Source organism: Pogoniulus pusillus, chromosome 39 (assembly GCF_015220805.1).
Source record: "Pogoniulus pusillus isolate bPogPus1 chromosome 39, bPogPus1.pri, whole genome shotgun sequence".
In the NCBI taxonomy this organism is placed as follows: domain Eukaryota; kingdom Metazoa; phylum Chordata; class Aves; order Piciformes; family Lybiidae; genus Pogoniulus; species Pogoniulus pusillus.
The window spans coordinates 1,824,119-1,850,847 of NC_087302.1; the positions used below are offsets into that span (position 1 = coordinate 1,824,119).

The window sequence follows — 26,729 nt, forward strand, 5'->3', positions numbered from 1 at the left end:
CCGGCCCCTCCGCCTCCCCCAGCCCAAGCCCGGCTCCCCCCAAACCCTCATCCCACCCCTCCACGCCCCGATCCTCCCCGGGCTCGGCGAGCCCCAAACGGGGTCAGTCTCTCTTTAAAGGGCTGGAGGCTGCACCATGTGATGCTTCAGCTCCGGCTGGGAGCTGGCAGAGCCTGCGGGAGCCCAGCGGTGCCGGGGACCGGGGACCGAGGACCGAGCGCAGCTCCGCTCGTCGCCCCCAGCCCGGTCCCCACCACCCCCTCCCCGAGCATCTCTCTGGCCATGCCCCCCGCGGTACCCTGCGGGGGAAGAGCTCTGGCTGCTTCGGGGTGAGGGTCCCCCGAGCACAAGCCCTTGCTGTGCAGGACAGGACAAGGTGAGGTGGGTCGGGGCCGGGCGGGGCCGGGAGGCTGCTGCCGGGACACGGGGAGGAAGCGGCCGGGAGTCGGGGGGGGACGGACAGAGAGGAACGGCAGCTTCGCTCCGGCTGCAGCGGCCCCGAGGGGCTCGGCAGACGGTCCCGAGCCTGCCCCGAGGGCCGGTCCGGCTCCGCCAGGCTCTTGTCGGGGCTGCCCTGGGACTCCCGCAGGCCCCGCAGCGCCGGGAGCGCGATGGAGGTGGGTGCAGGATGAGCCCCGGGGGAGGGGGAGGGTGTCCGGAGTCCCGGGGGACAGCACAGACGGGAGAGGGGAGGGGAGGTTTTGCCACCCTCCCCCCGCACAGGCTCCATCCCGGCGGGCAGCGCAGGTCCCGGTGCCAGTTGCTCATCATCTCCTTCTGCGTTCGCAGGTGACCGAGGGACCCCAGCGGGAGCTGGGGGGGGAGCGGAGCATCATGGCACACCCAATCTCAGCCTTCCAGGCTGCCTACATCTCCATCGAGGTCCTCATCGCCCTGGTGTCCGTGCCCGGGAATATCCTGGTGATTTGGGCCGTGAAGATGAACCAGGCGCTGCGGGATGCCACCTTCTTCTTCATCGTCTCGCTGGCGGTGGCCGACGTGGCGGTGGGGGCTCTGGTCATCCCCCTGGCCATCATCATCGACATCGGACCCCAGACCGAGTTTTACAGCTGCCTGATGGTAGCCTGTCCCGTCCTCATCCTCACCGAGAGCTCCATCCTGGCGCTCCTGGCCATCGCCGTGGATCGGTACCTGCGGGTGAAGATCCCAGTCAGGTAGGAGGAGGCGTCGGGCTGGGCTCTGCGGGGGTTAACCAGGAGGGAGGATGTTCCGAAGTGCCCGAGAAGCAGTGGGGGAAAGGTTTTCCTCCGCTCTCGCAGGAGCAGGCAACATCTGGCTGCGGCAGCAACCCAGGCAGAATGCACTTGAGGGGGTGAGGAGGGGTCCCAGAACCTCCAGCAGCTTCTCGTGGGGTGTTCAGGGGGTGCTGGGGGTGCCAGCAGGGATGGCATCGTGGTGGACAGGGCAGGGCAGCTCCTCTTGGGAGTGTGTCCCGCAGCACCCGCGGAGGTGCTTCAGGCAGCAGAAGGGAAAGGGCAGAGCCACCTCCTTCAGCCCTCTTTTGCCTTGCCGTGGGGAGCTCAGGAACTCGGAGCTGACAACCTGCTCGCTCCTGGACGTGTGGGACACAGCCTGGGGGTTCTGAGGGAGCAGAGGTGGCAGCCTGGCACGTCTCGTGGGGCAGGCTCACCCAGGAGACATCTCTGGCTGTGGGGCTGCCCCGCAAACGCCTCCTCTCCCTGCTTTGCTCCTTCTCGTCGCCTGTATCTGTTGTCAAAGCCAAGCCCAGAGCAAGTTGGGGCACAAAGGAGGGACACACCGCGTTTGAACTCTGCTGCTCCACGAGGAGACGTTTAACTGCTTCGTGGCCAGCTTCCTCCCCACTGGGGTGCAGCTGCTGCCACTGGAGCTGGGTGAGAGATAGCCACGGGGTTGGAATGCTGCCGTGGGACCCGCGGGGCTGGAAGGGGATGTGACAGCCCCTGGCAGTGCAGCTTGGATGTCCCAGCTCAGCCCTTTGCTCTGCAATTGCTGTCTCTGGCTCTCCTTGCTCTGGCTGAGGACGTGCCCAGGCTGCAGGGACACCTTTGCTGAGCTCTTCTGCTCCAGGGAGGCTTCTGCTGCTGAGAGCACTGCTGGAAAGCTCAGCCCAGCCAGGACAGCTGAGCACACACCCAGCTCATGTCACCCCACTGACCCCCTCACAGCTCAGACAGCAGCTCCAGCCCGTTTGCAGGAGAGGTGCACAGCTCTTCTCCTCTTCTGGCTTGAAGAGGAGCTGAGAGGTGACCTCAGCACTGCTGGTAAAGATGCAAAGGTGAGTGGCAGAGGCTGGGGCCAGGCTGTGCTGGGGGATGCCAGTGCCAGGGCAAGGGGCAGTGGTGGAAGCTGAGGCAGAGGAGGTTCCATGGGAACATGAGGAGGAATTTTGCCCTGTGAGGGTGGCAGAGCCTGGCACAGGCTGCCCAGGGGGGCTGTGGAGTCTCCTCTCTGGAGATATCCAACCCCCTCCTGGCTGTGTTCTGTGTGAGCTGCTCTGGGTGCTGCTGCTCTGGCAGGGCTTGGGCTGGCTGAGCTGTGGAGCTCCCTCCCAGCCACTCATATTCTGTCATTCTCTGGCTCTCCTGGGATGGGATTTGATGCTGGGAGCTGTTTCCATCAGTGAGAAATCCTCACTTTCTGTTCCTTTCAGGCTCGACAGGTGTTGCCCAGGGGGGGGCTGTGGAGTCTCCCTCTCTGGAGATACTCACACCCCTCCTGGCTGTGTTCTGTGTGAGCTGCTCTGAGTGCTGCTGCTCTGGCAGGGCTTGGACTGGCTGAGCTTTGGAGTTCCCTCCCAGCCTCTGCCAGTCTATGATTCTATGAACCCTTCATCAGCTCAGAGACCCCTCCCCAAAAACGACCCAGCCCTCTTGTGCTGGCTGCTGCCCAGACTGCAGTGGGTGCGGGACCCTCCCCGGGGCAGGAATCACCTCTCTAGACAGGGAGACAGGGACAGAAGGGCCCTGAATGGGGATCAGCTGCCCACTCTGGAGTGCTCATTGCCCCTGGATCCGTGGGATCAGGCCCGAGATCTGCTGCTTTGAGGCTCCTCCTGCAGCCATGGCCAGCAGAAGCTGCTCCAGGCAGGAGAAAAGAGGGGGGAGCACAGCCCCAAACCGCTGCTGCTGCCACCCCCTCCCTGCAGCCAGCATCTCCCAAGCTGTTCCCAACTTCCATCCTCGAGTGTGAGGGTTTTTTTTTCTTCCCAGCCTGAAAAAATCCTCTTCCCTTCCAGCCTGTGGTGCAGCCAGAGTGGTTCTCACCCTGTCACTGCTGCTGCTGCTTTCCTGGTCCTGCAGCATCCCCTGCGTGTGGGGCTGGCTTCAGGTGTGGGAGTGCTGCTGGGTTATTCATAGCAACACTGCTCAGCTCTCCTCACTCATTTCCCTAACCAACCTCATCCTTTTTTCTCCCCCTCCCCTCCTCCCTTGCTGCCTCTGAGCACCAAATGGGCTCTTTTTTGGGGAGGTTTCTGCCCTGAGCCCAGGAGCAGAGATGGCATCAGAGCCCCCTGTGCTGTGTGGAGTCTGGGGTGGGGCAGGGGAGAGAGGAGCTTCATGCAGCATCAACCCTGGGTTTCCTCTTGTCCTTCTGCAGCCAAACAAAAAGAAAAGCAGCCCCGAAGTGGAGCAGAGTGAAAGGAAAAGCCTGAGGGAGGCAGAGGAGATGCAGAGCTGAGGGCAGTGGGCGCAGGCTGGGTGGGTTTGGAGCCTAAGCACAGCAGCGGCAAAGCAGCACTGGAGGTGCTCCTGGAGTCATGCAATGGCTTGGGGTGAGAGGGGGGGATGGGGGCAGGGGGGAGAGGAGCTTCATGCAGTCTCGACCCTGGATTTTGTCAGCCTCTGCTCACAGAAGCACAGAGTGGTTTGGGTGGGAAGAGATCTCCACAGCTCAGCATCCAACCCCTCTGCAGCCAGCAGGGATGGCTGCAGCTGGAGCAGGCTGCTCAGAGCCCCAGACCAGGAGTGGTGGCACCCATGGGAGCATCTCCCAGCTCTCTGGGCAGCCTGGGCCTGGCTCTCAGCACCCTCAGCATAAGGAATTTCTCTCCAGCCTGACTCTCCTTTAGCCCAAGGACTCAGCACTGTACAGCTCCTGTGCTCAGCACTGCTCAGGTCACCCCTGCAGTGCTGTGTCCAGTTCTGGGCTCCTCCATTGCAGAGAGCTGCTGAGGTGCTGGAAGGTGTTTGGAGAAGGGCAGCAAGGCTGGGGAGGGGCCTGGAGCACAGCCCTGTGAGGAGAGGCTGAGGGAGCTGGGGGGGTGCAGCCTGCAGCAGAGGAGGCTCAGGGCAGAGCTGATTGCTGCCTGCAGCTGCCTGCAGGGAGGCTGTAGCCAGGTGGGGTTGGGCTCTCCTGCCAGGCAGCCAGGGACAGAAGGGGACACAGCCTGAAGCTGTGCCAGGGCAGGTCTAGGCTGGATGTTGTTAGGAAGTTCCTGGCAGAGAGAGTGATTGGCACTGGAATGGGCTGCCCAGGGAGGTGGTGGAGTGACTGTGGCTGGAGGTGTTGCAGCCAAGCCTGGCTGGGGCACTTAGTGCCATGGTCTGGTTGGTTGGGCAGGGCTGGGTGCTACGTTGGGCTGTTTGAGCTTGGAGCTCTCTGCCAACCTGCCTGATTCTGTGATTCTATGAATGGAGCCTGTGGGGACAGGCTGGGAGAGTTGAGGCTGTGCAGCCTGGAGAAGAGAAGGCTCCAGGGAGATCTCAGAGCAACCTTCCAGTGTCTGAAGGGGCTCCAGGATAGCTGGGGAGGGACTTTGGACAAGGGCTGGGAGTGGCAGAATGAAGGTCAATGGCTTTGAGCTGGGAGAGAGGAGAGTGAGAGTGGAGAGGAGGAAGAAATTGTTGAGAGTGAGGATGGGAAGGGACTGACACAGTTGCCCAGGGAGGTGGTGGAGGTCCCCTCCTGGAGACATTCAAGAGCAAACCTCCCAGGGCCCTGAGCAGCCTGCTCCAGCTGACTGCAGGGGTGGATTGGATGAGATGACCTTCGAGGGTCCCTTCCAAGCTGATGCATTCTGTGACTCAAAATGTGTCCCAGGATGGCAGTGGAGATGCCCAGGTGGCCTCTGGTGCTCCATCCCAGGCATGCTCCTTGGTGCCACGGACACAGAGGAGGGAGGGACACTCACAGAGGGCAGGGGCAGGTCCTGCAGGATGGAGCCTTGCTTGGCTTTGAGCTGGCATCTCCTTCCAAGCAGCACTACAGGCTGGGGACTGAGTGGCTGGAAAGCAGCTGGGTGGAAAGGGAGCTGGGGGTACTGATAGATAGTAGCTGCAGAGGAGGCAGCAGTGTGCCCAGGTGGCCAAGAGAGCCAATGGCATCCTGGGCTGGCTCAGCAGCAGTGTGGGCAGCAGGACAAGGGAGGTTCTTGTGCCCCTGTGCTCAGCACTGCTCAGGCCACCCCTGCAGTGCTGTGTCCAGTTCTGGGCTCCTCCATTGCAGAGAGCTGCTGAGGTGCTGGAAGGTGTTTGGAGAAGGGCAGCAAGGCTGGGGAGGGGCCTGGAGCACAGCCCTGTGAGGAGAGGCTGAGGGAGCTGGGGGGGTGCAGCCTGCAGCAGAGGAGGCTCAGGGCAGAGCTCATTGCTGCCTGCAGCTGCCTGCAGGGAGGCTGTAGCCAGGTGGGGTTGGGCTCTGCTGCCAGGCAGCCAGCAACAGAAGAAGGGGACAGAGGCTGAAGCTGTGCCAGGGCAGGTCTAGGCTGGATGTTGTTAGGAAGTTGTTGTCAGAGAGAGTGATTGGCACTGGAATGGGCTGCCCAGGGAGGTGGTGGAGTGGCTGTGGCTGGAGGTGTTGCAGCCAAGCCTGGCTGGGGCACTGAGTGCCATGGTGTGGTTGGTTGGGCAGGGCTGGGTGCTGGGTTGGGCTGGATGATTTTGGAGGTCTCTTCCAACCTGCTTGACTCTGTGATTCCTCCTGCTCTTGGAAGTGAACCCAGTGACACCCTGCAAGGTCAGGGCACTGCCACATCCCACTGATCCCCCTGGCTGGCACTCCCCTGGCTGCCAGGCCCTGAAGGATGCTGCCTACCTCTCTAAGGGGCTTCTTCCCTCTCGTGGAGGATGCAGAGGGGTGAAGCAGGCTGGAGCAGAGGGTACCACACTGCCCAACCTCCCCAGCAACCGCTCCAAGCAGCTGCAAACCTCCTAAAATAGCTCTGCTGCCTTCCTGCCCTGAAGCTCTCACATCTCCCTCCTGCATCCTTCCTCCCTGCAGGGCAGCAGAGCAGGACCCTGTGCTCCTGTCCCCCTCCAGCCGGGCACAGCAGGGACCCCCAGCCCAGCCCAAACTTCCCTCTTGCAGCCCTGCTTGGGAAGATGAAAAGAGTTCAAAGGGAGGGGAAGCAGCCGAGGCGGGGGGGGGCGGCAGGAACCGGCTCCTGGCGGCCCCCGGTGGCAGGATGCTGGGGGGATTGGGGGGTGGGGAGGTGTTTGGAGGGAGAGGGATGTTTGTGGGGGGATGTTTGGAAGAGGAGGAATGTGTGGAGGGGGAGGGGATGTTGGGAAGGGGAGGGATGCTTGGAGGGATGTTTGGGGGGGGAGTGATGTTTGGGGGGATGTTTGAGGGGGAAGGATTTTGGGGGGGAGAGAAGGGACGTTTTGGGGGGGATGTTTGCAGGAGGGGGGGATGTGTGGAGGGAGGGGAGATGTTTGAGGGGATGTTTGGGGAGGATGTTTGGGGAGGATGTCTGGAGAGAGAGATGTTTGAGGGGGGGATGTTTGAGGGGGGATGTTTGGGGGGGATGTTTGGAGCAAGGGGTGTTTGGGGGGCAGTTGTTTGGAGGAAGGGGATGTTTGGGGGGGGAATGTTTGGAAGGGGAGGGATGTTAGGAGGTGGGGGCTCCTCTGGCACTGGCTCTGCTGACTCAGGGTCCCCCGTTTGTGTTGGGCCATGGCAGGAGGAGCTGCTGCCCTCTGGGCATAGAATCATAACATCAGCCAGGGCTGGAAGGGAGCACAAGGAGCAGCCAGCTCCAACCCCCTGCCATGGGCAGGGACACCTCACACCAGAGCAGGCTGCACACAGCCTCAGCCAGCCTGGCCTGAAACACCTCCAGGGATGAGACTTCCACCCCCTCCCTGGGCAACCCATTCCAGCCTCTCACCACTCTCCTGCTCAACAACTTCCTCCTCACCTCCAGCCTCATTCTCCCCACCTCCAGCTTTGTTCCATCCCCCCCCAGTCCTGTCACTCCCTCACAGCCTCAAAAGTCCCTCCCCAGCTCTCTTGTAGCCTCCATCAGACACTGCAAGGCCACAAGAAGGTCCCCTGGGAGCCTTCTCCTCTCCAGCCTGCACAGCCCCAACTCCCTCAGCCTCTCCTCTCAGCAGAGCAGCTCCTGCCCTCTGCTCATCCTCCTGGCCCTGCTCTGGACACCTTCCAGCCCCTCCACAGCCCTCCTGTCCCAGGGGCTCCAGCACTGGATGCAGCACTCCAGGTGGGGTCTCAGCAGAGCAGAGCAGGGCAGGATCATTCCCTCCCTGCTGCCCACCCTGCTCTGGCTGCAGCCCAGGCTCTGCTTGCTCTCTGTGCTGCCAGAGCACACTGAGAGCTCAGGCTGAGCTTCTCCTCCACCAGCACCCCCAGGTCCCTCTCCTCAGGGCTGTTCTCCAGCCTGGCACTGCCCAGCCTGGATTGGTGCTTGCTGGAGCACAGTGCCTGGGCCAGGGATGCTGCAGGGGCAGGTGCAGCTTGGCCCTGCCTTGGCATCTCCTCAGGGCTCCTCACTTTCTCTGCTTGGCTTTAGCCACCAGCTCTGGCCTCAAACACTTGGAAACAAGTGCCAGGGAGACAAACCCCAGCAGCCTGCTGCTAGCCAGAGCTCCTGTGTGGGAGCTGCCCAGGCTGGACTGATGGGCACAGGACAACTGCATCAGGCTCAACAGGGCCAAGTGCTGGCTCACAACAAGCCCATGAAGGCTCCAGGCTTGGGGCAGGGGGGCTGGGAAGTTGCCTGCCAGAGAAGGATCAGGGGGTGCTGGTTGATGGCAGCTGAAGATGAGCCAGGGGTTGCCCAGGTGGGCAAGGAGGGGCACCAGCAGCCTGGCCTGGATCAGCAGTGGTGTGGGCAGCAGGAGCAGGGCAGGGACTGTGCCCCTGGGCTGGGCTCCTTCAGTCCTGGCTTCAGCTTTGGGCCTCATCCCTGCAGACATTCAAGGTCAGGCCCTGAGCAGCCTGCTCCAGCTGGAGGGGTCCCTGCTGCCTGCAGGGGAGTTGGACAAGGTGACCTTGGAGGATCTCTTCTAACCCCCTGCACTCTGTGATTCTGTGAAAGCAGCTTAGAGAGGGCAGCAGCATCCCTTGGTCCTCAGCCAGGAGGTGAGGAGGGCTTGCAAATAGCCTGTGCATGGACCTGGTGGTAGAAGGAAGAAGCTTTCCCCTCTTGTTCCTGCTGTTTTCCAGGCTCCTGCCTGAGCTTGGGCTCTTGCTGGGGCTGCTGTGCTCTTTCCCCTTCTCTCCATGCCTGCCAGCAGCCACAGGCATGGGGCCAGCTGGGGCTGGGTCACAGGGAAGCCCAGGAAGGCTCCTCTGCCTCAGCCAGCTGGGTCGTGGAGCAGGACATGAGTCTCAGATGCTTTCCTCCTCTTTCCTTCACCAAGAGTTCATGGAGGGTCTGGGCAGGAGAGTGCTGGGCACCCCAGGGCTGTGGGAGGGGGGATGAGGAGGGCTTTGGGATGAGGAGGGTGCTGGGATGAGGAGAACATTGGGATGAGGAGGACATTGGGATGAGGAGAGTGTTGTGATGAGGAGGACGTTGAGATGAGGAGGGTGATGGGATGAGGAAGATGTTGGAATGGGGAGAACATTGGGATGAGGAGGGTGTTGGGATGAGGAGGGTGTTGGGATGAGGAGAGCACTGGATGAGAAGTGTGTTGGGATGGGGAGGACGCTGGGATGAGGAGGGTGTTGGGATGAGGAGGATGTTGGAATGGGGAGGACATTGGGATGGGGAGGGTGTTGGGATGAGGAGAGTGTTGGGATGAGGAGGACGTTGGGATGAGGAAGGTGTTGGGATGAGGAGGACATTGGATGAGGAGGGTGTTGGGATGAGGAGGACATTGGGATGAGGAGGACATTGGATGAGGAGGGTGTTGGGAGAAGGACGTTGGGATGAGGAGAGCACTGGATGAGGAGAGTGCTCTGATGAGACCCTGCTCTGGCCCAGATTCCCAGCACCAAAGCACCTAAGGGCCCATGGAAACCTTCCCAGCACTGCCAACACTGAGTGCCAGGGAACCACCCCAGCCCCTGTGGCTCTGAGCCCCAGCAGGTGTGCCCAGGGTGGAGAAGGGAAGGTTTCAGCTCAGGCTGAGCTGCTTACTGGTCCCAGTGCCATCCCCTGGGGACGGTTCCCACTGAAATGGGAAAGGTCATCCTGTCCAAGCCCCCTGCAGGCAGCAGGGACACCTCCAGCTGGAGCAGGCTGCCCAAGACCACATCCAGTCTGACCTTGAATGTCTCCAGGGCTGGAGCCTGAACCACCTCTCTGGGCAGCCTGTGCCAGTGTCTCCTCACCCTCACTGTGCAGAGCTCCCTCCTGATGTCCAACCTTAATCTCCCCTGCTCCAGCTCCAAACCATTGCCCCTTGTCCTGCCACCAGGAGCCCCTGGCAGCAGCCCCTGCCCAGCCTGCCTGGAGATGCTCTTCAGAGACTGAAATGCAGCTCTGAGGTCTGCCTGGAACCTTCTCTTCTCCAGGCTCAGCAGCCCCACAGCAGAGCTTCTGCAGCCTCTGAGCACCTTGGTGGCCTCCTCTGGACCCTCTCCAGCAGCTCCAGGTCCTTCCTGTGTTGAGGGTCCCAGAGCTGGCCCCAGCCCTGCAGCTGAGCTCTGAGCAGAGCAGAGCAGAGCAGAGCAAAGGGGCAGGATCTCCTCTCTCCAGCTCTGCTCAGGCTGCTGTGGATGCAGCCCAGGCTGCCCTTGGCCTTCTGTGCTGCCAGTGCCCACTGCTGGCTCCTGCCCAGCTTCTCCCCACCAGCACCCCAAATCCTTCTCTGCAGGGCTGCTCAGGACCTCATCATCCCCAGCCTGGACTGGTACCTAGGATTGGCCCAGCTCAGCTGCAGGACCTTGCACTTGGCCTTCCTGAGCCTCATCAGGTTCTCCTGAGCCCACTTCTCCAGCCTGCCCTTCTGGGTGGATGATTGATTCCTGGCTGCATAAATTCATAGCTTCACAGAATGCCAGATTGGAAGGGGCCTTGAGGATCATCTCTGGGGAGGGGCCTGGAGCACAGCCCTGTGAGGAGAGGCTGAGGGAGCTGGGGGGGTGCAGCCTGCAGCAGAGGAGGCTCAGGGCAGAGCTCATTGCTGCCTGCAGCTGCCTGCAGGGAGGCTGTAGCCAGGTGGGGTTGGGCTCTGCTGCCAGGCAGCCAGGGCCAGAAGAAGGGGACAGAGGCTGAAGCTGTGCCAGGGCAGGTTGAGGCTGGATGTTGTTAGGAAGTTGTTGTCAGAGAGAGTGATTGGCACTGGAATGGGCTTCTCCAAGAGGGGAGGCTAAACAGGGTTGTTTAACCTGGAGAAGAGGAGGCTCAGGGCAGAGCTCATTGCTGTCTGCAGCTACCTGAAGAGAGGCTGTGGCCAGGTGGGGTTGGGCTCTGCTGCCAGGCAAGCAGAACAGAAGAAGGGGACAGAGGCTCAAGCTGTGCCAGGGCAGGTCTAGGCTGGATGTTAGGAGGAAGTTGTTGTCAGAGAGTGATTGGCACTGGAATGGGCTGCCCAGGGAGGTGGTGGAGTGGCTGTGGCTGGAGGTGTTGCAGCCAAGCCTGGCTGGGGCACTTAGTGCCATGGTCTGGTTGGTTGGGCAGGGCTGGGTGCTAGGTTGGGCTGGAGGAGCTTAGAGCTCTCTGCCAGCCTGCCTGACTCCTTGATTCCATGATCCATCCAACCTTTCAGGGTAAGAATAGAATTGAAGTGGGGTGGTCCAGCATGCATCCTGTCCTCTGTCTTGTCACCCACACCACTCAGTTTGATGTCAACTGCAGACCTGCTGAGGGTGCCTCAGTCTCTCTCTGTCTCACTGATGAAGGCAAACAGCAGTGTGGACCCCTGAGGGACACCATTTGTTGCTCAGCTCCACCTGGGCATTGACCCATTGACCACTGCCCTTTGGATGTGCCCATCCAGCCCCATCCTTATCCACTGAGCAGCCCCAACCCCCCCCCCAAATCCACACCTCTCCAGCTCAGAGGAGGCTGTCCTAGAATGGGTTAGGTTGGAAGGGACCTCAGAGCTCAGCCAGTTCCAAGCATCCCTGCCATGGACAGGGACACCTCCCACTGGAACAGGTTGCTCAAGCATCCAGCCTGGTCCTGAACACCTCCAGGGAGGTTGTGGAGCACAGAAGCACCCAATGTGATCTTTGATCACATTGGGTGCTTCTGTGCTCCACAACCTCCCTGGGCAAACCTGTGCCAGTGTCTCACCACCCCCAACCTGTGCCAGTCTCTCACCACCCCCAACCTGTGCCAGTCTCCCACCACCCTCACTGTGAAGAACCATGGCCAAAGCAGCAGACAATGAACTGAGGAGCAGCCTGTCCAGCCAGGCAAGGAACTGAAGCAAACTTTGGCTCTCCCAGAGCTGACTACATCCAGAGGGAAACCATTTCCATAGCATCCAGGTGGCTCAGAGCTCAAAGGCTGAGGTTGGAGAGCTCCAGAGGCTCTCATGCCCCAGAGCTTATCTCAGGTTCCTTTCAACCTTCATTAGGCAATGAGGAGATGTCTCCATCCTCCATCCCCTCTTGTCCCTGGATGGGCACAGCTCATCCATGCAGCCTGGATCTGGTTCCAGCACAGCTTGGGTGTGAAATCTTTGCTCTGCTCCAAGCTCCAAGCCTGAGCTTGGAGAGCTTCAGAAGCTCTCATGCCCCAGAGCTTATCTCAGGTTCCTTTCAACCTTCATTAGGCAATGAGGAGATGTCTCCATCCTCCATCCTCCCTCTCCCTGTTAAATCAAACACATTTCCAAGGATCTTGCTCCTAATTCTCCCCAGATTTGAGACACTTTGGGGATTGGCAGGTCCTAGGCAGGTCCTTGCAGCTGCCTCTTTTGTTTCCTGCCTTGCTGCCCTCCTCTAGGTATATTTTCAGCCAAACAAGGTGATCTGTGGAGACCTTCATCCTGCAGGAACAGGCAGATCTGAGGCAAGGATGGAGAATAAAAGGCAGAACCCACAGTCCTGAGAGCTTTGCTGGAGCCTTTGGGCTGTTTCCATGCTTCAGCTCCCAGCACCCTGCAGCAGCTCGGCGTGTGGGTGCTAAAAGCAGAGCAAGGATTTCACACCCAAGCTCTGCTGGAAGCAGATCCAGGCTGCATGGATGAGCTGTGCCCATCCAAGATCAGGAGCTGGCATCACCAAAACACTCAGAGCCTTGGGAACAGGAATGACAGAGCACAGAATGTATGGGTTTGGAAAGGGACCCTCCAAGGTCACCTTGTCCAACTCCCCTGCAGGCAGCAGGGACCCCTCCAGCTAGAGCAGGCTGCTCAGGGCCTGACCTTGAATGTCTGCAGGGATGAGGCCCAAAGCTGAAGCCAGGACTGAAGGAGCTCAGCCCAGGGGCACAATCCCTGCCCTGCTCCTGCTGCCCACACCACTGCTGATCCAGGCCAGGCTGCTGGTGCCCCTCCTTGCCCACCTGGGCACCCCTGGCTCATCTTCAGCTGCCATCAACCAGCACCCCCCTGATCCTTCTCTGGCAGGCAACTTCCCAGCCCCCCTGCCCCAAGCCTGGAGCCTTCATGGGCTTGTTGTGAGCCAGCACTTGGCCCTGTTGAGCCTGATGCAGTTGTCCTGTGCCCATCAGTCCAGCCTGGGCAGCTCCCACACAGGAGCTCTGGCTAGCAGCAGGCTGCTGGGGTTTGTCTCCCTGGCACTTGTTTCCAAGTGTTTGAGGCCAGAGCTGGTGGCTAAAGCCAAGCAGAGAAAGTGAGGAGCCCTGAGGAGATGCCAAGGCAGGGCCAAGCTGCACCTGCCCCTGCAGCATCCCTGGCCCAGGCACTGTGCTCCAGCAAGCACCAATACAACCACTGCTCCTCATCCCAGCGCTGCCTGCCCTTGCAAACAGCCCCTGCCCAAGGAAGGAGCTTGCCAGCAGGTTGTGTTGGTCTTGAGATGGTGGTGAGTTGCCTTCAGCCTTCAGCAGGGCTCTGGGATCCTCAGAGGATTTCTCAGCCAAGAGCATCCTGAGGCAGAGATCTTCTGTCTGAGGAGCCAAGGCTGAGAGGCCTGGGGCTGGTTAGCCTGGAGAGGAGGGGGCTGAGAGGAGCTCTTATTGGTGGTCACAAATATCTGATGGGTGGGGGGCAAGAAGAAGGGGCCAGGCTCTGCTCCCTGGACCCTCTCCCTAAGGACACTCTCCTGCCCTCAGCCCTTGCTTCTCCTTCCCAGACTAGATCCAACTTCTTCTGCCACATCCTGCTGTGCTCAGGCCTCTGCATCCCTCTGCACTTCAGCCAAGGGAGCCCAGCACTGCCCAGGACCTGCTCCTTAGGTGCCTGGCACTGGCTGGGCAAAGTCCCCAGGGCTGTCTGGGGCCTGAGAGGATGCTGAGGGGACAGGAACAGGTCTGAGGACAAAGGGCTGAGAGCCCTGGGGCTGTTCAGCTTGGAGAAGAGAAGGCTGAGAGGAGATCTTTTGGTGGTCACAAACATCCTAGGGGTGGGGGGCAAGAAGGTGCCAGGCTCTGCTCAGTGGTGCCCTGTGCCAGGGCAAGGAGCAATGGACCCAGAAGTTGCAGCTCAACATAAGGAGAATCTTGGCTGGTGTGGGGGTGCAGAGCCCTGGAGCAGGCTGCCCAGGGAGGTTGTGGAGTCTCCTGCTCTGGAGGCTTTCAAGCTCCATCCCTGTGTGCCCTGCCCTGGCTGCCCCTGCTCTGGCAGGGGGTTTGGGCTGGCTGATCCCTGGAGGTCCCTCCTGACCCCTACCACATCCAGGAGGCTCTCCCCTCGCTGAGGGGATGCCTGGAGCAGGATCAGCAGGGGCAGGCAGCAGCTGCAGCAGCTCCAGGAGATGCTTCCTGGCAGACACAGGAATCAGGTCACTGGAAAAGGCTGCAGACACTGCCCTGCTGCCCAGAGGGAAGTCCCTGGGCTTAAGACAACCTCCCCACAGCTCCTGGGCTCTTGGGGAAAACACTGAGCTGTGGCAGTGCCCTGGGGCCCAGAGAGAGGTGGGGAATGGAGTTAAGTGCAGCTGGTGGCCAGGGCCCAGCAGTGCTGCCCAGGGCTCAGTGCTGCTGCTCTTTGGCATCTTTGGAGGCAGAGTGAGGGAGCTGGGACTGGTCAGGCTGGAGAAGAGAAGGCTCTGAGGAGACTTCATTGTGGCCTTGCAGTATCTGAGCACCTGAGTGCTGTGTCCAGTTCTGGGCTCCTCCATTGCAGAGAGCTGCTGAGGTGCTGGAAGGTGTTTGGAGAAGGGCAGCAAGGCTGGGGAGGGGCCTGGAGCACAGCCCTGTGAGGAGAGGCTGAGGGAGCTGGGGAGGTGCAGCCTGCAGCAGAGGAGGCTCAGGGCAGAGCTCATTGCTGCCTGCAGCTGCCTGCAGGGAGGCTGTAGCCAGGTGGGGTTGGGCTCTGCTGCCAGGCAGCCAGGGCCAGAAGAAGGGGACAGAGGCTGAAGCTGTGCCAGGGCAGGTCTAGGCTGGATGTTGTTAGGAAGTTGTTGTCAGAGAGAGTGATTGGCACTGGAATGGGCTGCCCAGGGAGGTGGTGGAGTGGCTGTGGCTGGAGGTGTTGCAGCCAAGCCTGGCTGGGGCACTTAGTGCCATGGTGTGGTTGGTTGGGCAGGGCTGGGTGCTGGGTTGGGCTGTTTGAGCTTGGAGCTCTCTGCCAACCTGCCTGATCCTGTGATTCTCTGATCCTCTGAGGGGTGAGGTTCTGCTTGCTTTGCTGTGTGCAAACAGAGAAGGGCTGGTGGGAGCTGTGGGGGGGTCAGAGGCTGCCTGGGGTGCAGTGACCACCAAATAATGAAGTGCTCAACATGCAGTGAAGCTGGGAGGGACATCAACACAACATCCCCACTGCACTGCCCGAGTTTGGCTTAGTCAAAGGACTAACTCAAAGGGTACCTTGGGGGAAAAGCCCTTCAGGATGGGAGGATGCAGGCAGGTTGGAGCTGCTGCAGGAGAGAGATCTTGGAGGCACAGGAAGAGGCTGCTGGAAGCAGAGCTGCTGGGGCAGGCAACCTGCCTGGGTGGGTGAGGGACCTGTGAAGGGATTGAGGGGAGATAAAAGGAGGCAGAGCACCTGTGGAAAGAGGGAGAGGTAACCCAGGGAGCCACTGAGGATGTTGCTAGGTCATGTAGGAAGGAAATGAGAGAGGCCAAAGCCCAGCTAGAACTTGGCTTGGCCACTGCTGGGAGTGGGAATGAGAAGTGTTGCTATAAATACATCAGTGAACAGAAAGAGGGGCAAAGAAAAGCTCCCTTGGGCAGTGCAGTGCCCAGAGAGGAAAAAAGGCAGAGCTGCTTGACACCTTCTCTACCCCAGTTATCAACACCCAGGCAGGTTGTCCTCAGGCCCAGCTGCATCCTGGGCTGCTTGGTGGGGTCAGGCAGCAGAGCAGCTCCCTGCAAGCCAGGAGGAAGCAGTTAGAGTCATAGAGTAGAATCCTGGAATCAGGCAGGGCTGGAAGGGGCCACATGGAGCAGCCAGTGCCAACCCCTGCCATGCCCAGGGACACCCTACCCTAGAGCAGGCTGCACACAGCCTCAGCCAGCCTGGCCTCAAACACCTCCAGCCATGGGGCCTCAACCCCCTCCCTGGGCAACCCATTCCAGCCTCTCACCACTCTCCTGCTCAGCAACTTCCTCCTCACCTCCAGCCTCACTCTCCCCACCTCCACCTTTGCTCCATTCCCCCCACTCCTGCCACTCCCTCACAGCCTCAAAAGTCCCTCCCCAGCTTTCTTGGAGCCCCCTTCAGATCCTGGCAGGCCACAAGAAGGTCCCCTGGGAGCCTCCTCTGCTCCAGCCTGCACAGCCCCAACTCTTTCAGGCTGTGCTCACAGCAGAGCTGCTGCAGCCTCTGAGCATCCTCCTGGCCCTGCTCTGGACACTCTCCAGCATCTCCACAGCCCTCTTGGCCCAGGGGCTCCAGAGCTGAGAGTTAGGGACTTGTTGAGCCTCTTGGATCCTCACAAGTCTGTGGGACCAGATGGGATCCATCCTAGGTTGATGAGAGAGGTGGAGGACACAGCCCCAAGCTGTGCCAGGGCAGGTTGAGGCTGGATGTTAGGAGGAAGTGGCAGAGAGAGAGATTGGCACTGGAATGGGCTGCCCAGGGAGGTGGTGCAGTGCCCATCCCTGGAGGTGCTGAAGAGGAGGCTGCCTGAGGCACTCAGTGCCAGGGATTAGTCGATTAGAAGCTGTTAGGGGATAGGTTGGGCTGGATGAGCTCAGAGGTGGTTTCCAACCTGCTTCATTCTGTGATTCTGTGAAGGAGGCTACAGAAAAGCTGGGGAGGGACTTTTTAGGCTGTCAGGGAGTGCCAGGACTGGGGGGGATGGAACAAAACTGGAGATGGGGAGAGTCAGCCTGGATGTGAGGAGGAAGTTGTTCAGCATGAGGGTGCTGAGAGCCTGGCACAGGTTGCCCAGGGAGGTGGTGGAAGCTTCATCCCTGGAGGTGTTTAAGGCCAGGCTGGATGAGGCTGTGAGCAGCCTGCTCTGGTGTGAGCTGTCCCTGCCCATGGCAGGGGGTTGGGACTGGCTGCTCCCTGTGGTCCCTTCCAGCCCTGATAGTCCTGTGGCTGGAAAAGGGACCTGGAGGTGTTGACTGGCAGGTGGCTGAGCAGGAAGGTGAAGGCTCTGGAGAACAGGGCTGGGGAGGAGCAGCTGAGGGAGCTGGGGGAGTGCAGTGTGGGGAAGAGGAGGCTGAGAGGAGACCTCATTGCTCTCTGCAGCTCCCTGAGAGGAGGCTGCAGCCAGGTTTAAGTCAATCTGTTCAACCTTGTGACAAGTGACAGGGCAAGAGGAAATGGCCTCAGGTTGCACCAAGGGAGGTTCAGGTTGGAGACGAGGAAAAATTTCTTCCCAGAATGTCTCTCAGGCTCTAGCCCAGGTGGGGACCTCATCCCTGGAGGTGTTTAGGAGCCGAGTGGTGTAGATCACACAGGATCACAGATCACAGGGCCAGAAGGTGTCAGGGGTTGGAAGGGTCCCAAAGAGATCACCCAGTCCAAGCCCCCTGCCAGAGCAGGAGCACCCAACCCAGCTCAGGGCACACAGAACACATCCAGACAGGCCTGGAGAGGCTCCACACAAGGAGACTCCACAACCTCTCTGGGCAGCCTGTGCCAGGGCTCTGGGAGCCTTCCAGGCAAGAAGTTGCCTCTTGTGCTGAGCTGCAACCTCCTGTGCTGCAGCTTCCATCCACTGCTGCTTGTCCTGTGCCAGGGAGCAGTGAGCAGAGCCTGTCCCCCCCTGCTGACTCCCAGAGCCTGTCCCCCCCATCCTGACCCCAGAGCCTGTCCCCCCCTGCTGACCCCCAGAGCCTGTCCCCCCCTGCTGACCCCCAGAGCCTGTCCCCCCCCTCCTGACCCCCAGCCCTCAGACAGTTACAGACATTGATCCAATCCCCTCTCAGCCTTCTCCTCTCCAGACTCTCAGCCCCAGGGCCCTCAGCCTCTCCTCTCCAGGCAGTGCTGCAGTCCCTTCATCATCCTCACAGCCTCCCTTGGACTCTCCCCAGCAGTTCCTGTCCCCCTGCAACTGGGGAGCCCCAGACTGAAGGCAGTGCTCCAGATGAGGTCTCAGCAGGGCAGAGCAGAGGGGCAGGAGAACCTCCCTGGCTCTGCTGGGCACACTCTGCTCAATGCCCCCCAGGCTCCCACTGCTCCTCTTGGCCCCCAGGGCACATTGCTGCCCCAGGGATGCTCTCCCCCAGCACTCCCAGCTCCCTCTCCTTGGGGCTGCTCTCCAGATGGACATGATTCAGTCAAGGACTTGCCAGTGTTGGGCTAATGATTGGACCTGAGGCTCTTCAAGGCAGCTCTGTGGCTCTGTACTGTCCCCCTCTTGGGATGCAGCAAGGCCTTGCCCATGAGCTGCTTCCTGCTCCACAGCCTGAATCCTCTGCAGGGCTGCTCCAAACTTGCTGCTCTTTGGGGCTGCTGACAAATCCTCTGGATTAAATGGTCATGGGGAGGTGTGTGAGCTCCAGAGCCCCTGGGCAGCAGCATCTTTGTCTCATCCCAGCTGTTCCACATCTCTGAGCAGGACAAGACTTGGTCCCAGTGCTGGGCAATCTGCCCAGGGCATCACTGTGCCCTGACCCCATTAGCTGGCAGCCAACATCTGTCCCCCCCCAGCAGAGCTGCCATCTGCTGCTGTGCTGCAGCACGAGTGACAAGCAACTCCTTCTAGCTCTGGGAGGGGAGGGAAGCAGCTGCTGCAGCCCCCAAATCCAGCTTGGGAATGTTTGGATTGGGATTTTTTTCCCCCTCCATTGCCATTGGTTGTGGTCTGGGCTGATCCCCAGCAGCATGGGCAGAGCAGAGGCAGGGAGGGGGATTCTGCCCCTCTGCTGTGCTCTGCTGAGACCTTCCCCCTTGCCCCTGCAAAGATCAGAGGCTGGAGAACCTCTCCTAGGAGAGGGAGAGTTGGAGCTGTGCAGCCTGGAGAAGAGAAGGCTCCAGGACAGACCTTAGAGCAACCTGAAGGGGCTGCAGGAGAGCTGGGGAGGGACATTGGAGAAGGGCTGGGAGTGGCAGGAGGAGGGAGAATGGCTTAGAGCTGGGAGAGGGGAGAGGGAGAGTGGAGAGGAGGAAGGGATTGTTGAGAGGGAGGGTGGGGAGAGACTGGCACAGGTTGAGGGTGGTGAGACACTGGCACAGGTTGAGGGTGGTGAGACACTGGCACAGGTTGAGGGTGCTGGGACACTGGCACAGGTTGCCCAGGGAGGTGGTGGAGCACAGAAGCACCCAATGTGATCAAAGATCACATTGGGTGCTTCTGTACTCCACCACCTCCCTGGAGGTGTTCTCCACCAGGTGTCCCTGCCCATGGCAGGGGATTGGCACTGGATGAGCTTTGAGGTCCTTTCCAACCCAACCCATTCCATGATTCTCTGAGCTGCTGCTGCCCACAGAAGCCAAAGGCTTTGTGGCTGCTGCTGCTCCATCAGAAAGGAAATTGCCTTCTTCACTGCTTTCAGTACCTGAAAGTCCTCCAGGAGAGCTGAGGAGGGAGTTTTGGCAAGGGCTGGGAATGGCAGGATGAGGGAGAAGAGAGGAGGAAAAGAGAAGGCTCCAGGGAGACTTTAGAGACTTGGAGAGTTGGAGCTGTGCAGCCTGGAGAAGAGAAGGCTCCAGGGAGACCTCAGAGCAACCTTCCAGTGCCTGAAGGGGCTGCAGGAGAGCTGGGGAGGGACTTTGGGCAAGGGCTGGGAGTGGCAGGAGGAGGGAGGATGGATTTGAGGTGGGAGAGGGGAGAGGGAGAGTGGAGAGGAGGAAGAGATTGTTGAGAGTGAGGGTGGGGAGAGACTGGCACAGGTTGAGGGTGGTGAGACACTGGCACAGGTTGAGGATGGTGAGACACTGGCACAGGTTGAGGATGCTGAGACACTGGCACAGGTTTGCTCAGGGAGGTGGTGGAGCACAGAAGCACCCAATGTGATCCAAGATCACATTGGGTGCTTCTGTGCTCCACCACCTCCCTGGAGGTGTTCAGGACCAGGCTGGATGAGTCCTTGAGCACCCAGTGCTGGTGGGAGCTGTCCCTGCCCATAGCAAGGGGTTGGCACTGGATGATCTCTCAGGTCCCTTCCAACCCCAAACCATTCCTTGGCTCCATGATATTGGTGTCCCATGAGGGCTGATTTCCCTTCATCAAGATCTCTTCCAACCCAACCCATTCCATGAATCAGTCAACTTTGTCCCTGAGTTTATCCTGCAGGCAGCACAGGCAAGCAGCCAGGTGGGGCTGGGTGGATGGAACCCACAAAGGGAACCCACTCTGCAAAGCAGGCAAGTGGGGCAGTGCCCAGCTGGCATTTCCTCCTCTCCTGGCACTATCAACTGCCCAGGAGCTCACCACTGAGCAAAAGCTGCGGGGCACCCCCAGCCAGGAGCACCTGGACAGGGTGGGATGCTCCATGAGGTGTCTGCAGCAGGTGAGGATCCTTCACTGCAGCTGTGCCCTTGGCTGAGCAGCAAGAGCCTCACACCCACCCAGGCTGGCACACTTCCAACAGCATCTCTGAGCAGCTGTGGAGATGCTTTTTTCCCTTCTCTGGAGTTTCTGGAGGTGCTCCCCAAAGCTTCAAGGGCAGGTGGGGGCCGTGGTGGTGCAGGCTGAGGCTTCCCAAGCACCCTGCAGCTGCTGGCTGTGAGTCAGTCAGAGCCAGAGCCAAAGAAACATGTCCAAACACCTCAGGAGAGACTTGGCTGGAGCTAAATGGCTGAGAAAAGCTGAGTGGGGGCATCCTGGTGACACTCAGTGTCCCCAGAATCCCCCTGAATGAGCTCAGGACCCACCTCACCCCCCCCCAGGAGCTCCCTAAGCAGCAACCAGCCAAGAGATCAACCCCAGGGGAAGGCAGAGTGAGCTCAGGGATGCTGCTATGGCTGCACAGCTGGCATGGACTGAAAGGTCACCACATCTGGAACCCAGCTCCTGTCACCTAGCACATGGAGAAGGCTTCTTGCTGTGGAAGGTGATGCTGATTCTGAAGCCAAGCAGAGCTTAGCAGCTCCTGGTTTGCAGAGAGCAGAGATCATCCAGGAGAGCTTGGAGTGGCCTTCCAGAGGCTGAAGGGGGGTACAGGAGGGCTGGGGAGGGGTTGGAATGCCAGGAGGAGGAGGAGAAGAAATGGGTTTGAAGTGGCAGAGGGGAGGTTGGAAGTGGATGTGAGGAAGTTGTTTGCAGTAAAGAAGGGGAAAGACTGGCACAGGTTGAGGGTGGTGAGAGACTGGCACAGATTGAGGGTAGTGTGACACTGGCAAAGGTTGAGGGTGGTGAGACACTGGCACAGGTTTGCCCAGGGAGGTTGTGGAGCACAGAAGCACCCAATGTGATCTTTGATCACATTGGGTGCTTCTGTGCTCCACAACCTCCCTGGAGGTGTTCAGGACCAGGCTGGATGAGTCCTTGAGCAACCTGTGCTGGTAGGAGGTGTCCCTGGCTGAGCTTTGAGGTCCCTTCCAACCTAAACCATCCTATGATTGAGGAGAAATCAGCCAGACAAAGAGGGGGGCTCAACTCCTGGAAGCCACCTGCCACAGGGAGCATGCCCAGCACCACTGGCCAGTGAGCCTGGCTGAGCAAATCACTCCTGGACAATGCTGAGTGCTTCTTAGAAGAAACAGATTCAATGAGGCAGCCAGGGGAAAGAGAAGCTTCCACCAGAGTGGCTGAGAGCAGCCAGGCAGAGAGGGAGCTGGGGGTGCTGGCAGAGAGGAGCTGCAGAGGAGGCAGCAGTGCCCAGGTGGGCAGCAGAGCCAATGGCATCCTGGGCTGGCTCAGGAGCAGTGTGGGCAGCAGGACAAGGGAGGTTCTTGTGCCCCTGTGCTCAGCACTGCTCAGGCCACCCCTGCAGTGCTGTGTCCAGTTCTGGGCTCCTCCATTGCAGAGAGATGCTGAGGTGCTGGAAGGTGTTTGGAGAAGGGCAGCAAGGCTGGGGAGGGGCCTGGAGCACAGCCCTGTGAGGAGAGGCTGAGGGAGCTGGGGGGGTGCAGCCTGCAGCAGAGGAGGCTCAGGGCAGAGCTCATTGCTGCCTGCAGCTGCCTGCAGGGAGGCTGTAGCCAGGTGGGGTTGGGCTCTGCTGCCAGGCAGCCAGGGCCAGAAGAAGGGGACAGAGGCTGAAGCTGTGCCAGGGCAGGTCTAGGCTGGATGTTGTTAGGAAGTTGTTGTCAGAGAGAGTGATTGGCACTGGAATGGGCTGCCCAGGGAGGTGGTGGAGTGGCTGTGGCTGGAGGTGCTGAAGCCAAGCCTGGCTGGGGCACTGAGTGCCATGGTCTGGTTGGTTGGGCAGGGCTGGGTGCTAGGTTGGGCTGGAGGAGCTTGGAGCTCTCTGCCAACCTGCTTGGTTCTGTGATTCTCTGCCCTGCAGTCCAAACGTTCCCCACCCACTCTGCAAATGGACTTTCAGGATGCTGCATCACTCTGGGGTGACCTCTTTGCCCTCTGCCTGAGGGATTTCTTTCTTTTCTTTCTCTTTTCTCCCCCTCCTCTCTTCCTCTCTCCCTCTCCCCATCCTTATCCTCGTCTGTGTCTTTATCTGAACCTCCCACACAGAGAATTCCTCTGGGCTGGGACACACCTGCAGGAAAAGACTCTGCCTGAGCAGAAGCTCCTGGTTCAGCCCAGCCTGGCCCTGCAGGTAGCATGTCAGGAGTGAGTCAGGACCAGCTCACCCTGCTGCATGTCAGCATCACATCCATCCTCTGCTGGAGCTGGCTCAGGGCACTCAAGAGCCCTTTGATGGGGGAGTCCTGGGTCATAGAATGGAATCAGAGGATGGGTGAGGCTGGAAGGGAGCTCAAAGCTCAGCCAGTTCCAACCTCCTGCCATAGGCAGGGACAGCTCCCACTGGAACAGGTCACTCAAGGACTCATCCAGCCTGGTCCTGAACACCTCCAGGGAGGTTGTGGAGCACAGAGGCACCCAATGTGATCAAAGATGTGATCATAGATCACATTGGGTGCCTCTGTGCTCCACAACCTCCCTGGGCAACCTGTGCCAGTGTCTCACCACCCTCAACCTGTGCCAGGGTCTCAGCACCCTCAACCTGTGCCAGGGTCTCAGCACCCTCACTGCAAACAACTTCTTCCTCACATCCACTTTCAATCTCCCCTCTGCCACTTCAAACCCATTCCTCCTCCTCCTCCTCCTCTCATTCCCAGACCTTCTCAATAGTCCCTCCCCAGCCCTCCTGCAGCCCCCTTCAGACCCTACAAGGCCACTCCAAGGTCTCCTCCAAGCCTTCTCTTCTCCAGGCTGCACAGCCCCAACTCTCTCAGCCTGTGCTCAGAGCAGAGCTGCTGCAGCCCTCTCAGCATCTTGGTGGCCTCCTCTGGGCTGGCTCCAACACTTCCATGTCCTGCTTGTGCTGGGGGCTGCAGAGCTGCCCCCAGGACTGCAGGTGGGGTGTGAGGAGAGCAGAGCCAAGGGGCAGAATCCTCTCCCTTGCCCTGCTGGCAGAGGGGGGTCAGCCCTCACTGCTGAGCTGAAGGAGTGTGGCTGCATCACTGGGAGGTGTTGGCATCTCCTGGGCTGTAGAGGATTGGTTCCACCTCCACTCCACACCAGCCAGAGGAGGTGACAGAACAGAAATCAGTGACTCAGGGGTCAGGGCTGGGTGTGCAGACAGGCTCAGACACTCCTCTGCCACAGAGCTTGCACCAACCACCTCCCCTGGGACCTGACTCTGGAGTTTTCATGTCAGTGCCCAGCTCTTGGCACATTGAATCAGAGAATGGTTTAGGTTGGAAGGGAGCTCAAAGCTCAGCCAGTTCCAACCCCACTGTGCCACAGGCAGGGACACCTCCTGCTGGAACAGGTCACTCCAGGACTCATCCAGCCTGGTCCTGAGCACCTCCAGGGAGGTTGTGGAGCACAGAAGCACCCAATGTGATCTTTGATCACATTGGGTGCTTCTGTGCTCCACAACCTCCCTGGGCAACCTGTGCCAGTGTCTCACCACCCTCAACCTGTGCCAGTCTCTCCCCCCCCCCAACCTGTGCCAGACTCTCCCCTGTGGCCTCTGTCTTGCTCTGCTTGGACATGTCCTATGTGGCCACCAACAACCAAGCCACTCTCAGCTCCATCAGCACCCCAGGGTGCCTGTGGCAGGAGAGTTGCAACTGGCTGAGCTTTGAGGTCCCTTCCAGCCTAAACCATTCTATGTCCTCCCAGCCCCCTGCCAGTTTCTCTCTCTGGTGATGTTAACAAAAGCTTGAGTGGGAGTGGAAAGTGCCAGGCTGGTCCCATGGCCAGGGAGGTGATGGAGTCCCCATGCCTGGAGGTGTTGAAGGAAGCTGTGGCCACAGCTCCTGGGGCCATGGTTTGGTGGCCATGGTGGGGTTGGGTTGATGTTGAATTGAGTGATCTTGGAGGGCTTTTGCAACCAAATCAATGCTCTCATTCTGGGTGGACCAGGAAGGGATTTTGGCCATGAGCTGGGGTGGGAGAGAGCTGGGACAGAGGCCATGAGCTGGGGTGGGAGAGAGCTGGGACAGAGGCCGTGAGCTGGGGTGGGAAAGAGCTGGGACAGAGGCCATGAACTGGGGTGGGAGAGAGCTGGGACAGAGGCCAAGAGCTGGGGTGGGAGAGAGCTGGGACAGAGGCCAAGAGCTGGGGTGGGAGAGAGCTGGGACAGAGGCCAAGAGCTGGGGTGGGAGAGAGCTGGGACAGAGGCCAAGAGCTGGGGTGGGAGAGAGCTGGGACAGAGGCCAAGAGCTGGGGTGGGAGAGAGCTGGGACAGAGGCCATGAGCTGGGGTGGGAGAGAGCTGGGACAGAGGCCATGAGCTGGGGTGGGAGAGAGCTGGGACAGAGGCCAAGAGCTGGGGTGGGAGAGAGCTGGGACAGAGGCCATGAGCTGGGGTGGGAGAGAGCTGGGACAGAGGCCAAGAGCTGGGGTGGGAGAGAGCTGGGACAGAGGCCATGAGCTGGGGTGGGAGAGAGCTGGGACAGAGGCCACCAGACTATTGTCAGTCTGCTCTGGACAAACCCCCAGACCCACAGCTGCAGGTTACAGTCAGTGAGGCCAGAACCATCCACAGCTCCTGCTCAGGGCATCCAGAGCAGCTTGCACCCAAGCAGCAGAGGCTGTGCCAACCACAGCTCCTGCTCAGGGCATCCAGAGCAGCTTGCACCCAAGCAGCAGAGGCTGTGCCAACCACAGCTCCTGCTCAGGGCATCCAGAGCAGCTTGCACCCAAGCAGCAGAGGCTGTGCCAACCACAGCTCCTGCTCAGGGCATCCAGAGCAGCTTACACCCAAGCAGCAGGGACTGTGCCATCCACTGCTCCTGCTCAGGGCATCCAGAGCAGCTTGCACTCAAGCAGCAGGGACTGTGCCATCCACTGCTCCTGCTCAGGGCATCCAGAGCAGCTTGCACCCAGGCAGCAGGGACTGTGCCAACCACAGCTCCTGCTCAGGGCATCCAGAGCAGCTTGCACCCAAGCAGCAGAGGCTGTGCCAACCACAGCTCCTGCTCAGGGCATCCAGAGCAGCTTGCACCCAAGCAGCAGAGGCTGTGCCAACCACAGCTCCTGCTCAGGGCATCCAGAGCAGCTTGCACCCAAGCAGCAGGGACTGTGCCATCCACAGCTCCTGCTCAGGGCATCCAGAGCAGCTTGCACCCAAGCAGCAGGGACTGTGCCATCCACAGCTCCTGCTCAGGGCATCCAGAGCAGCTTGCACCCAAGCAGCAGGGACTGTGCCAACCACAGCTCCTGCTCAGGGCATCCAGAGCAGCTTGCATCCAAGCAGTAGGGACTGTGCCAACCACAGCTCCTGCTCAGGGCATCTCAGAGCAGCTTGCATCCAAGCAGTAGGGACTGTGCCATCCACAGCTCCTGCTCAGGGCATCCAGAGCAGCTTGCATCCAAGCAGCAGAGGCTGTGCCATCCACAGCTCCTGCTCAGGGCACCCAAGCAGCAGGGACTCTTGGACCTGAGGATGTGCCCTCAAGGGACCTGGCAACCACCTAGTTGGGTGACCTATGACCTGCAAGCCCTTGGGCCTCCAAGGCAGAGCTGGGAACAAGGACCATGGGGCCACAGCATGCCAGTGGCCAGGTTGGGGATCAGGCTGGTGGTGGGAAGGAAGTGCCCATGCCAAGGGATGAGCCCTGGCATAGAGAGGGGTTTTGGTGGGACAGACTGGAGCAGACATGAGTCAGTCCCCAACCTATACTGATACCTGGGACAGAAGCACCCCAGGGAACAGGATGGGTTGAGGACTGAGCTGTGAGAAGGCAGTGAAGGGGAAAAGGCTCTGGGGGTCCTGGTGGCTGGCAGGATGGGCATGAGCCAGCAGTGAAGTCTGGTGGCCAGGAGGGGCAGTGCCAACCTGGGGTGGGTTAGCAGAGCTGTGGTTAGGAGGTCAAGAGAGGTTCTCCTGCCCCTCTGCTCTGCCCTGCTGAGGCCACATCTGCAGTGCTGTGTCCAGCTCTGGGTCCCCACAGTTCAAGAGGGACACAGAACTGCTGGAGAGAGCCCAGCACAGAGCCACAGAGATGCTGCAGGGAAGGGAACAGCTCTGTTAGGAGCAGAGCCTGAGGGAGCTGGGGCTGGGAGCTTGGAGCAGAGGAGCTGAGAGGTGACCTCAGCAGTGCTGATAAAGATGCAAAGGTGAGTGGCAGAGGCTGGGGCCAGGCTGTGCTGGGGGATGCCAGTGGCAGGGCAAGGGGCAGTGGTGGAAGCTGAGGCAGAGGAGGTTCCATGGGAACATGAGGAGGAATTTTGCCCTGTGAGGGTGGCAGAGCCTGGCCCAGGCTGCCCAGGGGGGCTGTGGAGTCTCCTCTCTGGAGATGCTCAACCCCCTCCTGGCTGTGCTCTGTGTGAGCTGCTCTGGGTGCTGCTGCTCTGGCAGGGCTTGGGCTGGCTGAGCTGTGGAGCTCCCCCCCAGCCCCTGCCACTCTCTGCTGCTGTGAGTCAGGAGGGCTGTGGAAGGCAGCACAGGCAGTCGGTGGGTCTGCATTGTGCTCTGCAGACAGGGGGCACAGGAAGGTCACTGCACAACAAGGAAGGGTGGGAAAAGGGAGGGAAAGGTGGAGGAGG

The 26,729-nt window shown here is 60.1% G+C and overlaps 1 protein-coding gene across 1 annotated transcript in view; it reads left to right on the top strand.

Annotated features, from left to right (window-relative positions):
• The first annotated feature begins 355 nt into the window (after nucleotides 1-355).
• Nucleotides 356-26,729, top strand: part of ADORA1 (adenosine A1 receptor) — a 50,958-nt gene continuing 24,584 nt past the window's right edge. Inside the window, exons 1-2 of the mRNA XM_064173572.1 lie at nucleotides 356-376; nucleotides 790-1,175. Coding sequence (XP_064029642.1) covers nucleotides 835-1,175 — 341 coding nt within the window. The 5' untranslated portion in view covers nucleotides 356-376; nucleotides 790-834. The remainder of the gene's footprint in view (nucleotides 377-789; nucleotides 1,176-26,729) is intronic.